Source organism: Triticum dicoccoides, chromosome 5A, assembly GCF_002162155.2.
Source record: "Triticum dicoccoides isolate Atlit2015 ecotype Zavitan chromosome 5A, WEW_v2.0, whole genome shotgun sequence".
Lineage (NCBI taxonomy): Eukaryota > Viridiplantae > Streptophyta > Magnoliopsida > Poales > Poaceae > Triticum > Triticum dicoccoides.
In genome coordinates this window covers 160,657,084-160,673,664 of record NC_041388.1, presented here as the reverse complement: position 1 = coordinate 160,673,664, position 16,581 = coordinate 160,657,084, and the positions used below count along the sequence as shown (strand labels likewise).

The following is a 16,581-nucleotide window of genomic DNA, read 5'->3' as shown; positions in this document are numbered from 1 at the left end:
TGAGGGGAGGGCTGCAATACACCACAACTCAAGGCGCAGCCCCTCCCCTCCCCAACACCTCTCCTCCTCCGTACGTGCTTGGCGAAGCCCTGTCGGAATACTGCTGCACCAACTACACCACGCCGTCGTGCTGCTGTTGGAGCTGCCTTCCTCAACCTCTCCTTCCTCCTTGCTGGATCAAGACGGAGGAGACGTCTCCCGTCCCGTACGTGTGTTGAACGCGGAGGTGCTGTCCGTTCAGCACTTGGACATCGGTGATCCGAATCACGTTCGAGTATGACTCCATCATCACCATCCCCTTGACAAGCTTCCGCTCGTGATCTACAAGTGGTATGTAGATGCAAACTCTCTCCCTTGACTCGTTGCTTAGATGAACTCATAGATGGATCTTGGTGAAACCGTAGGAAAATTTTTAATTTTCTGCAACGTTCCCCAACAGGCACCACACACGACTAAGATCAATCTTTGAGTGCCTTTGGGGTTCCCCATGCCCACGTATATAAAGGAGGGAGGGAGAGAGGCTGGCCCTCCTAGGGGCGCGCCAAGTGTAGGGAGTCCTACTAGGACTCCCAAGTCCTAGTAGGATTCTCTTTCCTTTTCGTAGTAGGAAAGAAGGAAAGGAGGGAGAGGAAGAAGGAAAGGGGGACCGCTCCCCCACCCCTTGTCCAATTTGGTTTGGGCAGGGGGAGGCACGTGCCACCTTGTGGCCCTTCTTCCCTCTCTCCACTAAAGCCCAATAAGGCCCATTAACTTCCCCCGGCAAATTCCCATAACTCTCCGGTACTCCGAAAAATACCTGAATCATTCAGAACCATTCCGATGTCCGAATATAGCCTTCCAATATATCGATTTTTACCTCTCGACTATTTCGAGACTCCTCGTCATGTCTGTGATCTCATCCAGGACTCCGAAAAAACTTCGAGCATCAAATCGCATAACTCATAATATAAATCGTCATCGAACATTAAGTGTGCGGACCCTACGGGTTTGAGAACTATGTAGACATGACCGAGACACATCTCCGGTCAATAACACATAGCGAAACCTGGATGCTCATATTGGCTCCTACATATTCTACGAAGATCTTTATCGGTCAAACCGTATAATAGCATATGTCATTCCCTTTGTCATTGGTATGTTACTTGCCCGAGATTCGATCGTCGGTATCCACATACCTAGTTCAATCTCATTACCGGCAAGTCTCTTTACTCGTTCCGTAATGCACCATCCCGTAACTAACTCATTAGTCACATTACTTGCAAGGCTTATAGTGATGTGCATTACCGAGAGGGCCCAGAGATACCTCTCTGATACACAGAGTGACAAATCCTAATCTCGATCTATGCCAACTCAACAAACACCTTCGGAGACACCTGTAGAGCATCTTTATAATCACCCAGTTACATTGTGATGTTTGATAGCACACAAGGTGTTCCTCCGGTATTCGGGGGTTACATAATCTCATAGTCAGAGGAACATGTATAAGTCATGAAGAAAGCAATAGCAATGAAACTAAACGATCATTATGCTAAGCTAACAGATGGTTCTTGTCCATCACATCATTCTCTAATGATGTGATCCCGTTTATCAAATGACAACACATGTCTATGGTTAGGAAACTTAACCATCTTTGATTAGCGAGCTAGTCCAGTAGAGGCTTACTAGGGACACTGTGTTTTGTTTATGTATCCTCACATGTATCAAGTTTTCGGTTAATACAATTTTAGCATGGATAATAAACATTTATCATGATATAAGGAAATATGAAATAACAACTTTATTATTGCCTCTAGGGCATATTTCCTTCAAATATGTGACATGATATGGCCATCATCACCTTGTGCTTTTGATCTCCATCTCCAAAGCATCGTCATAATCTCCATCGTCACTGGCTTGACACCTTGATCTCCATCGCAGCATCGTGGTCGTCTCGCCAACTATTGCTTCTACAACTATCTCTAATGCATAGTGATAAAGTAAAGCAATTACATGGTGTTTGCATTTCATACAATAAAGAGACAACCATAAGGCTTCTGCCGGTTGCGAGTAACTTTTACAAAACATGATCATCTCATACAATAACGTATATCACATCATGTCTTGACCATATCACATCATAACATGCCCTGCAAAAACAAGTTAGACATCCTCTACTTTGTTGTTGCAAGTTTTACATGGCTGCTACGGGCTTCTAGCAAGAACTATTCTTACCTACGCATCAAAACCACACCGGTGATTTATCAAGTTTGTTGTTTTAACCTTCAACAAGGACCGGCCGCACTCAAATTCCATTCAACTAAAGTAGGAGAAACAGACACCCGCCGGCCACTTTTATGCAAAACTAGTTGCATGTCTGTCAGTGGAACCGGTCTCATGAACGTGGTCATGTAAGGTTGGTTCGGGCCGCTTCATCCAACAATACCACCGAATCAAAATAAGACATTGGTGGTAAGCAGTATGATGATCACCGCCCATAACGCTTTGTGTTCTACTCATGCATATCATCTACGCATAGACCTGGCTCGGATGCCACTGTTGGGAAACGTAGCATGCAATTTCAAAAAAATCCTATGCTCACACAATATCAATCTAGGAGATGCATAGCAACGAGGGGAAGAGTGTGTCTATGTACCCTCATAGACAATAAGCGGAAGCGTTTCACAACGCGGTTGATGTAGTCGAACCTCTTCGCGCTTCAACCAATCAAGTACCGAATGCACGGCACCTCCGTGTTCTGCACACGTTCAGCTCAGTGATGTCCCTCGCCTTCTTGATCCAGCAAGACGTCGAGGTAGTAGATGAGTTCCGTCAGGACGACGGTGAAGGTGAAGTGATCTCCATAGGGCTTCACCTAAGCACTACGAAAATATGACCGAGGTGTAAATGGTGGAGGGGGCGCCGCACACAGCTAGGCAATTGTCTGGTGTGTACTAGGAGCCCCACCCTTCATATATATAGGTGGGAGGGAGGGAGGATCATCCATAGGAGGTGCCCAAGTATGAGGAATCCTACTTGGAGTCCCTCCCAAGCCGGGCACCCCCTGCCATATATAACCGAGGGTGAAGGAAAGAGGGGGGAGAGGGAAGGAAGTAGGAATCCTAATCCACACTTTCCTTGCCCTCCCCTCTTTCCTTCTCCTCCTCATAGGGCTGGCCTCTGTAGGGGCGCACCAGGGCTGGTGTGTTCCCTCACTTGGCCCATAAGGCCCATATCTTTGCTGGGGTGCCCGAAACTCCTTTCTGGTGACCCGATAAGCACCTGGTACCCTCCGGAACACTTTCGGTGTACGAATACCATCGTCCTATATATCAATATTTACCTCTCGGTCATTTTGAGACTCCTCGTCATATCTGTGATCTCATCCAGGACTCCGGACACCATTTGGTCACCAAATCACATAACTCATATAATACTAAATTGTCATTGAATGTTAAGCGTGCGGACCCCATGGGTTCGAGAACTATGTAGACATGACCGACACACTTCTCCGGTCAATAACTAATAGCAGAACCTAGATGCTCATATTGGCTCCTAATATTCTACGAAGAGCTTTATCAGTCGAACCGTTATGACAACATACGTTATTCCCTTTGTCCATCGGTATGTTACTTGCCCGAGATTCGATCATCGGTATCCACATACCTAGTTCAATCTCGTTACCGGCAAGTCTCTTTACTCATTCTGTAATACATCATCTTGTAACTAACTCATTAGTTACTTTGCTTGCAAGGCTTATTATGATGTGCATTACCGAGAGGGCCCAGAGATACCTCTCCGATACTTGGAGTGATGAATCCTAATCTCGATCTATGCCAACCCAACAAACACCTTCAGAGATACCTGTAGAGCATCTTTATAATCACCCAGTTTTGTTGTGATGTTTGATAGCACACAAGGTATTCCTTCGGTATCCGGGAGTTGCATAATCTCATAGTATAAGGAATATGTATTTGACATGAAGAAAGCAATAGCAATAAAACTAAATGATCAACATGCTAAGCTAACGGATGGGTCTTGTCCATCACATCATTCTCCTAATGATGTGATCTCGTTCATCAAATGACAACACATGTCTATGGTTAGGAAACTTAACCATATTTGATTAACGAGCTAGTCCAGTAGAGGCTTACTAGGGACACGGTGTTTTGTCTATGTATCCACACATGTATCAAGTTTCCGGTTAATACAATTCTAGCATGAATAATAAACATTTATCATGATATAAGGAAATATAAAATAACAACTTTATTATTGCCTCTAGGGCATATTTCCTTCATCTATATGTTGTGAGTGTTAGAAATCATAGAAGATTACATGATGGTTGAGTATGTGGACTTGTGAAAAGGCTTCGATACGAGGCCCTTCCTGAAAGTATGATGAATTGTAGTTGCAAAGTTGACTGAAAACATAGTTTGTTAGTTTTCAATAAAGTTTATGCTTTCTACTTCGATGTTGTCACGAATTGTTACTTGTTCATGAGAAGTTATATGATAAAGTTTTATGTTAAAGTTTGTTGTTGTTATAATAATAAGCATGATGCTACTATGTCTGTATTTTTTATCGACACTTCTCTCTCTCTCTCTAAACATGTGGACATGAATTTCGATATCGACTTTCGCTTGAGGACAAGCGAGTTCTAAGCTTGGGAGAGTTGATATGTCCATTTTGCACCATGTTTTCCTACTATTATTTATAGTGTTTTTATGCATTATGACACTTTGTGGGGTAATTCTAATGCCTTTTCTCTCATAATATGCAAGGTTTACACAAAGAGGGAGAATACCGGCAGCTGGAATTCTGGACCTGAAAAGGCTATGTCAGAGATACCTATTCTGCACATCTCCAAATGAGCTAAAATTTACGAAGAATTATTTTGGAATATATAATAAATATTGGAGAAAAGAACTACCAGAGGGGGCAATTAGGTGCCCACAAGGCACCAGGGCGCGCCCTGGTGGGTAGTGGGGGCCCTAGCCCACCTTTGGTGCTCATCTTCTGGTATATAAGGTCTTTTGACCTAGAAAAAAAATAAAGAGAGGACTTTCCGGACGGAGCGCCGCCGTCTCGAGGTGGAACTTGGGTAGGAGCACTTTTGCCCTCCGGTGGAGCGATTCCGCCGGGGGAACTTCCCTCCAGAAGGGGGAAATCGAGGTCATCGTCATCACCAACAACCCTCTCATCTTTGGGAGGCCAATCTTCATCAACATCTTCAATAGCACCATCTCATCTCAAAACCCTAGTTCATCTCTTGTGTTCAATCTTTGTACCGGAACCTCAGATTGGTACCTGTGGGTGACTAGTAGTGTTGATTACATCTTGTAGTTGATGCTAGATGGTTTATTTGGTGGAAGATTATATGTTAAGATCCATTATGCTATTCAATATCCCTATGATCTTGAGCATGAATATTATTTGTGAGTAGTTGCCCTTGTTCTTGAGGCCACGGGAGAAGTCATGTTGCAAGTAATCATGTGAATTTAATATTCGTTCGATATTTTGATGATATGTATGTTGTGATTCCCTTAGTGGTGTTATGTGAACGTCGACAACATGACACTTCACCACCTTTGGGTCTAAGGGAATGCATTGTGGAGTAGTTATTAGATGATTGGTTGTTAGAGTGATAGAAGTTTAAACCCTAGTTTAGGCGTTATATCGTAAGGGGCTGATTTGGATCCATATGCTTAATGCTATGGTTAGATTGTTATGTTAATTCTTCTTTCGTAGTTGCAGATGCTTACGAGGGGGTTAATAATAAGTGGGAGGCTTTTTCAAGTAAGAATATCACCCAAGCACCAGTCCACCCACATATCAAATTATCAAAGTAGTGAACGTGAGTCAAACCAACATGATGAAAGTGACTAGATGAAATTCCTGTGTTCCCTCAAGAACGCTTTGCTTAATATAAGAGATTGTTTTGGTCTGTTCTTTTCTACAAAAAGGATTGGGCTACCTTGCTGCATTTTATTTACTATTACCGTTCTTTGCTCGTTACAAATTATCTTGCTATCAAACTACTTGTTACCGACAATATCAATGCTTGCAGAAATTACCTTGCTGAAAACCGCTTGTCATTTCCTTCTGCTACTCATTGTTTCGACACTCTTGCTTGTCAAAGTACTACGATTGATCCCCTATACTTGTGGGTCATAACTGTTGTGGCTAAAACACACGTCACCGCAGAGGCGCGGAATGCGGAGATCTACAAGGAGTCCCGCAGCTTTGAGAGGGATCATCAGAAGCGACGGAGGGCGTTCGAGCTGACCTTCACTAAAGGTGTAGCAGCGGCAGCGCCGTATTCCACTTCCCCAACCCGTTGGTAGGCTCCTCCTCCTCTTCCTCTTACTGAGCACGCTCGGCAGAGAAGAGGTTGCTGGAAGTAGTACAAAGCCCCTCCATATTAGTAGTATTTAGGGGCTATTTTGTTCAGCTCATTTGACTACAGATATGGCTGAACTGTACTATGTACTTAAAATTAGCTAGTATATATAGTTGAACTAGTTATTTCAGTACGTGGTTGGCAACTGTCAACCGTCGAGTTGAACTGTTTGTATAAAGGACGACTGCTGAATTTCGTTTACAAAAATAAGACATTACTGCTGATTTCTAGCTGCCAAATTTGAAAAATGGCAGTGATTTTTTCAAGGATCACAAATGGCAGTGTTACAAGGTTGACAAATGGCAATGTTAGTAGATTCAAAAATGCTAATTTTTCCAATTTGACAAATGTCAATATACCCAATATGACATATGCAAATCTTAATTGTTTGTAGCTGGTTGCACACGGGTCATCATGCAAAATCGTTTGTGATGAAGAGATGCACAAAACATGGGCGCCACATTTTTCCTTGGCTTAGTGGTGAAGGAACCTAGCTCTCTCTTTGGATACGGGTATTCAATCTGAAATTTTTGCGATGAGTGTTTTATTCAGGGAAAAACGTTGATGTTTTTTATTATTATTTTATTTCATAAGTCTGTACATTTAGATAAAAAATGCTAAGTTGATCAAAACCATATGTTTCATTCAATCACATTGTGATTTTACATCCATACGATCGAGATACATTATTAAACAAAAAACTAATTGCGGCGGCGGCGCAGGCGGCGTACTGCGTCGGTGTTGTCGTCCTCCGAGACGCCATTGTTCAAGTCTTCAAGCCAGCCCAAAATATTCTGGACTTGGCCATTCGTCGCACGATCGACGGGCGCGGGGCGGGGTGACGACGACTCGCGGCGCTGCGAGGTAGCGATCGACGGCTGCGTCCTATGACACCAAGGGGGCGAGACGGGTATATGTGACGCGCGCACGGGCACAGGCGCGGCGGGTGCAGGCAAGCGCACGGGGACCGGCGCCGCAGTGGATGTTGGGGTTCGCACGAGGATAGGTGGGGCCACTGGCGCTGGCACGTACACGAGCTCGCGCAAGTCCGCGGGGACCTCGCTGACACATGCGGCTTCCAGTGTTGCGATGGTGCTCGGCAACCAGCCCGTCAATGCCATGGGGATGGTCGCTGGTGCCGGCGCGGGAATGGGAGCTGGGACAGGCGCAGGGGCAGCATCCGCCGTGGCCAACTCCTTCACGGCCATGTCCATGAGACCCCATTCCTCCTTATTTTCTACCTCGTCCGGCTCAGAGTCAACTTCACCAAACGAGAAGACTAGTGACATATGATCCTTGTGCGCCATAGCGCAGGTGGAGGTATGGGATATAGGATTCGGGCGAGAGAGGAATGGGAGGTGAAGAGTAAGGCCGCCTATATTAACCAGCGGCTTGGGCGCCATTAATGGAGAGATTGGGTGAAAAAATTGTCCTAAAGCATGGCATGGACAATTCAAGGGACGTTCGAAGGATGCCGCCATCATTTTTGAGGTCGTTGCCGATCAAGAAACATGAATTTGGTATTCATATTTTGGGATGTCTGGATCTTGCACAACATCAATGTGCTTGACCAATCACCTTTTTTTTGCTAAGTTACCCAATGAAGAAGCTCCACTGGTGACATTTAAAGCAAATGGCCGCATATACAACTATGGATACTACCTTGCGACGGAATCTATCCGAGGTGAAGTACTTTTGTCAAGCCAATCTAAACCCCTCAAGGTAAAAAGAACTCTTCTTTCACCATACTCAAGCGGCGGCTAGAAAAGATGCTGAGAGAGCATTTGGGGTTTTGCAATCCCATTTTGTTACTGTGCGAGGACCGTCTAGATTCAGGGATAAAAGAAACCCTTTAGCACATCATGACTGCTTGCGTGATCATGCTATGCATGATCATTGAGAATGAGCATGGTTAGGATTTGGATTACACCTTATATGATCTCATAGGCATATGCGTTATGCCATGAGAAAAGAGGAGCGAGTCAGACATTTCGTGAACGTGTACAATGAAATTTGATATTCCGATACACACAATCAACTTCAGTAAAGACTTGATGCAGGAGTACTAGAAGTGGAATGGTGAAAGAACCGCCTAGTTCATTATTTGTTTGTTATATTATGCAAGAACTTTGTTGTACTGTTATTGTATTTGATGTTATGGGTTTGATGAATTGTGTAATAATTTGAAATTATGGACAAGTGAAATTTTTTAGTTTTAACTCTGAATGTTTTTATTTTAAATTGTGCGGCTGTACACAGACGCGCGGCCGTCGGCCGATTTTACATCTATAATTTGCATCATCAATTGAAGTTGCACTTTTACATTATCAATATACATCATCTGTTGAAGTTGCTTTTCTTAAGATGTAAAATGCACTTTTGATGATGTAAATTATATGACACCTAGTTTTACCGCTCCAACTTTGCATTATCCATTGAAGATGCTATAACTCATTACAGCAGTCACTAGCGATGCTCATCAGTTCGTCACATATCGTAGGAACCGACTCCCCTCTCGCTGAAGGGTGGCAATGAAACGGAAGACAGAGTCTTCTCCATCACGCCGCCTTCGCTCGCGGCACTCCAAGGCGTACCTCCATTGCCGTTGAGCTCCAGAGGACCTACTCCGCCCCCATTTACGTGCACCGCACACAGCATGCAGCTAGCAGGCAACGCCGTCGCCCGAACGGCCGAACGGCTTCCTCGGTGTCCAATCTACCATTCGGTTGGTGACCATGTCGTGCCGCCCACCGCTGTCTAGTGGCACCCATCACCAGCCACTGCTGCCTCCCTGCTCTGCACCCAAGGGGGGAATGGTGAGCCCGTGTGACACTGGTGGGAGCATGCCGGCCGGTGTTGACACCGCGCCATTGTCTTGACGCTGGTGGGCGCGCGAAATGGTTGTCGCATGGGCGTGGCTGATACGGCCCTGCCCTGTTACGCTACGCTACACAGGCATTAACTCCTATATATAGCAAGCAGCTAGGCTTAATTTGGCGTCTACACGTACGTCACTCTCACTCCGTATCGTATCGGCCGATAGCTTGGGTTCATACGCCGCCCATGCCATCCATATGCGTTCGTCCATACGGATCCATACCCCAATCTAGTAATTAATTCCTAGCTCACTCGCTACTCGATCACAGCTGCACTCTACAGGTATATATATAGCTCGAGGTGTAGCTTTGGGTACATATGTGCATATGTCCAGTACAAGCTCACACTTTAGAGAGGCGCGCCAACAGCTACCTCAAGAATCAAGATCTCTCGTCTCCGAGTCCGATCCGCCATGCCAGTCTCGCACCGCGACTTGCAGCTTGACGCCCAGCCCTCCGCCGCCCTACTAGACGGGGATGTCCCGAGACGGGTGTGGGTGCCGGGGCCGGTGATCGTCGGCGCGGGGCCGTCCGGGCTGGCGACGGCGGCCTGCCTCAAGGCTCGCGGGGTGCCGTCGCTGGTGCTGGAGCGGGACGCGTGCGTCGCGGCGTCATGGCGGCACCGCACCTACGAGCGGATGCGGCTTCACCTGCCGCGGGAATTCTGCGAGCTCCCCCATGCGCCTTTCCCGCCGGGCACGCCTCCGTATCCAACAAGGGACCAGTTCATCGCCTACCTAGACGGCTACGCGCGAGCCTTCGCCGTGGAACCCCTCCTCGGCGCGCGCGTCCGGGCTGCCGCCTACGACGCCGGCATCGGCTTCTGGAGGGTCACCGTCGAAGTCTCCTGCGCCGCCGCCGGCAAAGACTCTATGACAACGACGGCGACGGAGTTCATGTCGCGCTGGCTCGTAGTGGCCACCGGCGAGAACGCGGAGCCTGTGTGGCCTGACGGTGTGGAGGGAATGGACGTCTACCGCGGCACGGTGATGCACACGAGCACCTACAAGAGAGGGGACGAGTTCACGGGAAAGAAGGTGCTCGTTGTTGGCTGCGGCAACTCTGGCATGGAGGTCAGCCTCGACCTCTGCGACAATGGCGCAAAGGCATCCATGGTTGTCAGGGACAAGGTACAAGCTTTTATTTACTCGTACACATTTGCACTCAAAAACAATTGCTTACCTAGGGGGAGAAAAATAACACTCGTGCATTAGCTTGTACAGCCGAGTTTAGATCGGTGAGAATCAAAATTGTACGACAACACAGTAATACAATTTGATGCATCTCAATTTTTCTTTTTGCGATCAAAAAATGAGAACCAGCAGTGACCGTGGCCAGCCAAGATGCGCCACTGCGAGCCAGCCACTGGGCTACTGCACAGTTCAAATTACATAGTACTCGATCCATTTCAAAATTATTGTTGTGGTTTTAGTTCAAATTTAAACCAAAACCATGACAATAATTTTTGAACGGAGAGGATAGCATCACCTAATACAAGTAACAACCAGAAATAATGCACTTGTGCGAGTGCAATTAGTCTCTCCACAATTTTAGGCTGCCACAGAGAATTCGTATTTCAGGCTGTCACTGTTTGTGCAATCAGTCTATTTCATATTGCCACGTGTTCTCCTTTTTTCACAGTACTCAATAGATTCTTGCCACTTCCAGGAGTCTTTTTTTACATGACTTCCGGCAGGCGTTGACACAATAATACTATGCAAAACCAAAATCAACAGCGACAGCATAAAAATGACGTTGCATGCAGCAGAAAAAAAGTCGGGTTTTAGCAATCGTTGTTGTATCATCTTGATTCGCTGTTTGAGTCGATAAAATCCCTTTATGAAAATATATCATAAATGTCGAACATATATCATAAATCTCGAATGGCTGAGAAGAAAAAAAAATACTTGGAACATCGGACTTCTATAGAAAACGATGTGATACTTGTAGGCGAAAAAAAATCTGAAAAGGATCATTGCATGTTGTTGTTTTCTGTTTGGACAAGGATCGTGGAACACTGAGAATAACAGGGGAAATTTCAGTAATAGTGTGTTGTGCTATTCATAAGTGCAATATCAAAATCTATGTCAATTCATGATAAAATAATGTATGTCAAAAGAAAACATTGCAGAATTTAGTGAGAACATTCAACAGTTGCACCCATGTTAGGCAACGGAGATGTCAAGAAAACCCAAAGATAGTGGAACTACAAACTACTCGATTTATTTCATCTTTTAAGATAAAAGGATTTAACTATTTTATTACGATATTTATAGCATTTACCTATTAATTGCATTTCTTTACATCATGCAGGTTTATAGCTTAACTAAACTTGCATATCTCATGCTATTATTTTTGTAAATTTGTAGCTTCATGTGTTGCCTAGGGATATACTAGGCATCTCAACATTTGGCCTCTCAGTATTCCTTCTCAAGTGGTTGCCCATGAAATGGGTTGATGCCTTGTTCCTCTTCTTCTCGAGGTTGATACTTGGAGACACTGAAAAATACGGGCTCCAACGACCTAAGATTGGCCCGCTCCAAATCAAGAAATCAACCGGGAAAACACCAGTGCTTGACATTGGAGCTTTGAGAAAGATCGGGGATGGCGACATAAAGGTAAAATATCACATCATCCATAGTTGGATATTTTTTTTTGCGAGAAAATGTTGATCTATTCATCTTCAATCATGGCAGTACAACGAACACCAGAAATAATAAAAATTACATCCAGATTCGTAGACCACCTAAAATTGCTAGTACTAAAGCGAAAGAGCATTGCATCAATCTAACAGAAAACAATATCAGTAACTTAATTGAATATGTTTTAAAAAAAGAACATAAAGTACATTTTTCAATTAATGGGGTATTAGGATTGCAGCATCCAACTAATGAATAAGGCACGCCCATTTCCCAAAATTCAAATTTGACCATAAATTAGATGAAAAAAAATATAGATTTTCGTGATTTAAAAATTATACCACTAAAATTTCTTTCTAATATACTTCCTCCGTTCCTAAATATTTATCTTTTTAGAGATTTCAACAAGTGACTACATACAGAGCAAAATGAGTGAATCTACGTTTTAAAATATGTCTATATACATCCGTTCTAAAATATGTCTAAAAAGACAAATATTTAGGAACGGAGGCACTAGTACGTGTGTGCCCAGTATAGTACTACTGCATTTACTTGATGATGTGTCCAAGTGAATCTAAGAGGGATTCTCCGCAGGTGGTCCCCGCAATAAACCGGTTCACCGAGAGCGGTGTTGAATTTGCCGACGGACGTAAGGAGGACTTCGATGCTGTCATCCTCGCCACCGGGTACAAAAGCAACGTGCCATCATGGCTCAAGGTACGTACATACGCGAACGTGCATGTACAGTCCTACTTATTAGCATCATGCATACTGTCGTGAGTCATCCATGCAACGATCAAGAGTATGGAGGAAAATACCGTCGCTTCTTTTCTTTTTTGAACCTCAGGAAAAGACGCTGATACAGAACATTAATTAGAGACTTCCGCCGATTGTGTCATGCATGAAAAATGACGCATGCATGCGCTATATGTACGTGCACTGCTCCCTAATCCCTTCTCCCCGTTTCATAAATCCTGTCGTAATTTAGTCCAAAGTTGACCTAAAACTACGACAAGAATTATGAAAACGGACGGAGTATGTCCTAAAATGCACGACCCAGGCGTACACTTAACACTAGTCGCCTTCAATTGTGGAATTTTTTATAACTAATCTAACGAGTGATTTAACTAATCATGATATATCATGTCTATGCATATTGATTGTAATAATATCTTATATTATGAGATTAAGGGAGTCGTGATTACATATTTGTAGAAATCCTTTTTTTTAGTTTTACGAGCGAAATAGTTGTAGAAGTCTAGCTGCACACTTTCTGGGAGGTTATCAATTTTGGAACGGAGGTGTGTGTATAGTCCTTGTCATTTCGATGGAGGTATTAGATTTAGATAGGAAGGCATGGGCAGTGACAATGATGCCAACAAGAGGGCGATCGGGACACAGAAACTCATCCAAAAATTGACAATATAAGATTGACAGACATGCGTGAACTATACTATGCTATGCACTCGTTCTATAGATTTTGCGTGCTAAAAATCAACGAGTTGTCAATTTGGGCAGCGTGTATACTTTACATATATAGAAGTCCTGTGTGGCTTGGTGTGTGTTTGTATCATTGTACGTATGTGATCGATGTGATAGCTACAAGCATGTACTTGATTTCCTTGCACCCTTTCTTGCGTAGTTGCATCGATCATGGCGTCTAGCGTAGACTTGGACACATATTTGTTAGCTACTATATGTCCATGTCATGTTAAATAATCTTTTCATCTTGCAAACTAGCTGTCCTAGCTAATGGTGGAGAACACGCATATAGGCGGCTCTTTGTTTGCATGTTCCTGTCAAGTCGATCTTGATCTCATGCGTGCGTGTATTTCTTTCTTTTCTAGTTGTATTCTTGCTGTTGTTGTTGCACAGTGAGCTGGTCCAGCAGTGGAGCCCATGCTCGGGCGTTTGGTCCATGCAACAAGGACAGATGCCATAGGAAAACATGAGTGAACAATATTATTGAAACTGAAAGGAATCTATATGAAACATGTGTATATCACGTTTCCTAATAACACTTAATATATAGTAAACCGATGCTATTTTGGTGTTGGGTTCTACTCGCACTGTCGCACATCAATCATTGAGGTATGATTCCATGCTAAAAAACATACTCCCTCCGTTCCAAAATATAGCGCGCCCACGCTTTTCGAGGTTCAACTTTGACCATAAATTTAACCCACGAGACCGACTGCGGCGGGATCAAAAATTATATAATTAAAAACTTTTTTTGAATACGAATTCATTGGTATAATTTTTTCGCCCGCCGCAGTCGGTCTTGTTGATTAAATTAATGGTCAAAGTTGAAGCACGGAAACCGATGACGCGCTATATTTTGGAACGGAGGGAGTACTACAGAAACAGGAGTACAGGACAATGATCAAATGATTGGCAGTTAAGGAATCGTCTTAGCAACTGTAGATGTGTCTCCATGCAAAGGAGACCGCAGCCCTCACTGTTGGGAAAGGGAGGATAAAGTCTTGCCAAAAGGGACGGAGGTCTTGCTGGTTTTTTTCCTTCCTCCGTTTGAGTTAGGTTTTTCTTGTTGAGATCTTCCTTGGAGTTAGGTGTGATGCACATGCCGGCCCATAATGATGCGGTGAGGGCCATGCATCTTTGGTGATCATCATGTGCATGGCAACAGTGCTTGCAACCACACCCATTGCCCACTCTACCTTTTGTAGGGTGGCCCATCTGGACGACTTGCTTGATGCATCCCATCTGCCTCACCAGATTTAATGCTCAAGTGTATTCGGTATGTAGTTGATTTCACGTTGTAGAGTCTATGTTGAGTTCTTCTAATGAGCAATGTCATGTGTAATGGATGGTTTTCCACATTAGATTCTGCACAAGTCTTTTCATTGGCCCGCCATATTTCATGATGGGCTGCGGACACCTTTGATTGGCCCACCAGATTGGGTGAATAATAAATAGGAGATACATCAGCATACTATTTGTTTAGGAAAATGTTTGTTTTCAACCGGATGAAAACATTGTCGCGTAAACCGGGTCACCCGCACGACACGTGTCCCCTACACAAGCGAGTCCACCGCCTCCCCACCAGCCTTATCTTCTCCGCTCATCCTCTCCTCCACTCGTTCTCCCTCCTCGTTTCTTTTCCTCTTCCAATCTCCTTTTTTCCGTTCCAATCGAGAGGAAGGGTGAAGCCGACCACTGCAGTCGCCGGAGCTGCAACGCAGCACCAAGACCAGGCGAGGCACGGCTCGCCGCCTGTGCTTGCCACCGCTGTTGCAAGGCAGCACGAAGGCCAAAGGCTGGCGCCGCTCGTCGTCGGTGCTGCAACGCACACGCCGGAGGTGCTGCGTTGAAGCTTTTTTGTGGCACTGTCGGGCTACATTGGAGCACCGCCAGGCTGCTGAAGCCGCGACGGGGGACGGAACGGACTCCACCAAGGCTGCAATGAAGCTTCGTCGGAGCTGCATTGAAGCTTTCGGCGGAGTTGCAATGAAGCTTCGTCGGGGGCGTCGCGGCCGGTGTTGCCATGGAGCAGTCCCTGGTGGTTCCCGCAGCGGTTGCCGGCGGGATCTGGGAGTTGCGCTGCAGCGCTCGCCGGCGGCTCCGTCCACCCGCAGCACTGATAGTGTTGCAACGCAGCACGACGGTGGCGAGCCACCGGAGACGAGGGAGATTCCCTGGCGCGTCCCAGCGAGCACACATCAGAAGCCCTTGCAATCAGACGCCTCGCCACAGCAGTAGCGGTGTTGCAACACAGCACGGCAACGGCGGCCGCCGGAGTTGAGGGAGATGTTCTGGCTCCCGTCTCGGCGAGCGCACATGTAGGAGCAACAGCATGGCCTCCTTGCACAGTGGAGGGGACATTGCTGTCTTCAGAGAAGTCACGATCTGAACAGGATCAGAGGGAGAGAAGATGAGAGCTGAAAGGGATCAAAGGGAGAGAAGACGCAAGCGAGCTGCCTTGCTTAGATCGAATGGCAGATAGCGCCAGATCGGACGGCTAGCCAGCCGGATAATTTTTCTAGACATCATCCGGCTGATTTGTAGCAGACGCCATTTGTTTATGCTAAATATAAATAGTCATGCACATGCATATTTCAGGAGGACGAATTTTTCAGCCAGAGTGATGGGTTCCCGAGGATGGCATTCCCGCACAGCTGGAGAGGCAAGAACGGCCTCTATGCCACGGGCTTCACAAGGAGGGGTCTCATGGGTTCCTCCTATGACGCCTCCAGAATCGCCGCTGACATCGCCAACCAGTGGACTGAGGCCCTCGCCAGGAATATCACTGCTCACAATAATGCTTGAAGCCTAGCCAAGGCCGATGCTCTTACGCTAGTTTCATTTTCGAGAAATGTGTGCGCGTTACCCGGAACGTGTGTATATATGTACCTCCAGCCGTCTAATGGGTTGATATAGAGTTACTACGTTATAGTACAAATATATGTATGGAATAATCAGTGAGATGCAAGGTGGCAGGTGCAGTCATGCGGTAGGAGTATTGTGCATTTGTGCTTTTCATGTGGATTGCATTTGTGATCTATCCTTTTCTTTTCTTTTTTTGAGCGGAATTTGTGCTATATCCTTGTAGTGGGAGTTTTGTCACGGCCTCGACTACCAAGTACCAGGCCACGGTACCAAATGACCACGCCTGCCCAATACACGATTGGACCTGGCCGAAAACGTGACTTGAACCCTCAGAATATGG

The 16,581-nt window shown here is 45.4% G+C and overlaps 1 protein-coding gene across 1 annotated transcript; it reads left to right on the top strand.

The window, feature by feature from the left end:
* Positions 1 to 9,441: 9,441 nt before the first annotated feature.
* Positions 9,442 to 16,414, top strand: LOC119300628 (indole-3-pyruvate monooxygenase YUCCA1-like). Its single transcript, XM_037577529.1, has 4 exons — positions 9,442 to 10,385; positions 11,625 to 11,873; positions 12,489 to 12,611; positions 15,975 to 16,414. The coding sequence occupies exons 1-4, from the start codon at positions 9,669 to 9,671 to the stop codon at positions 16,179 to 16,181; spliced, it is 1,296 nt and encodes a 431-aa protein (XP_037433426.1). The 5' UTR covers positions 9,442 to 9,668; the 3' UTR covers positions 16,182 to 16,414.
* Positions 16,415 to 16,581: the final 167 nt, after the last annotated feature.

Coding starts and splice junctions, on each gene's coding strand:
- LOC119300628 (XM_037577529.1), top strand. CDS start 9,669: ATGCCAGTCTCGCACCGCGACTTGCAGCTTGACGCCCAGCCCTCCGCC. Junction 10,386..11,624: donor CCATGGTTGTCAGGGACAAG/GTACAAGCTTTT, acceptor GTAAATTTGTAG/CTTCATGTGTTGCCTAGGGA. Junction 12,612..15,974: donor ACGTGCCATCATGGCTCAAG/GTACGTACATAC, acceptor TGCATATTTCAG/GAGGACGAATTTTTCAGCCA.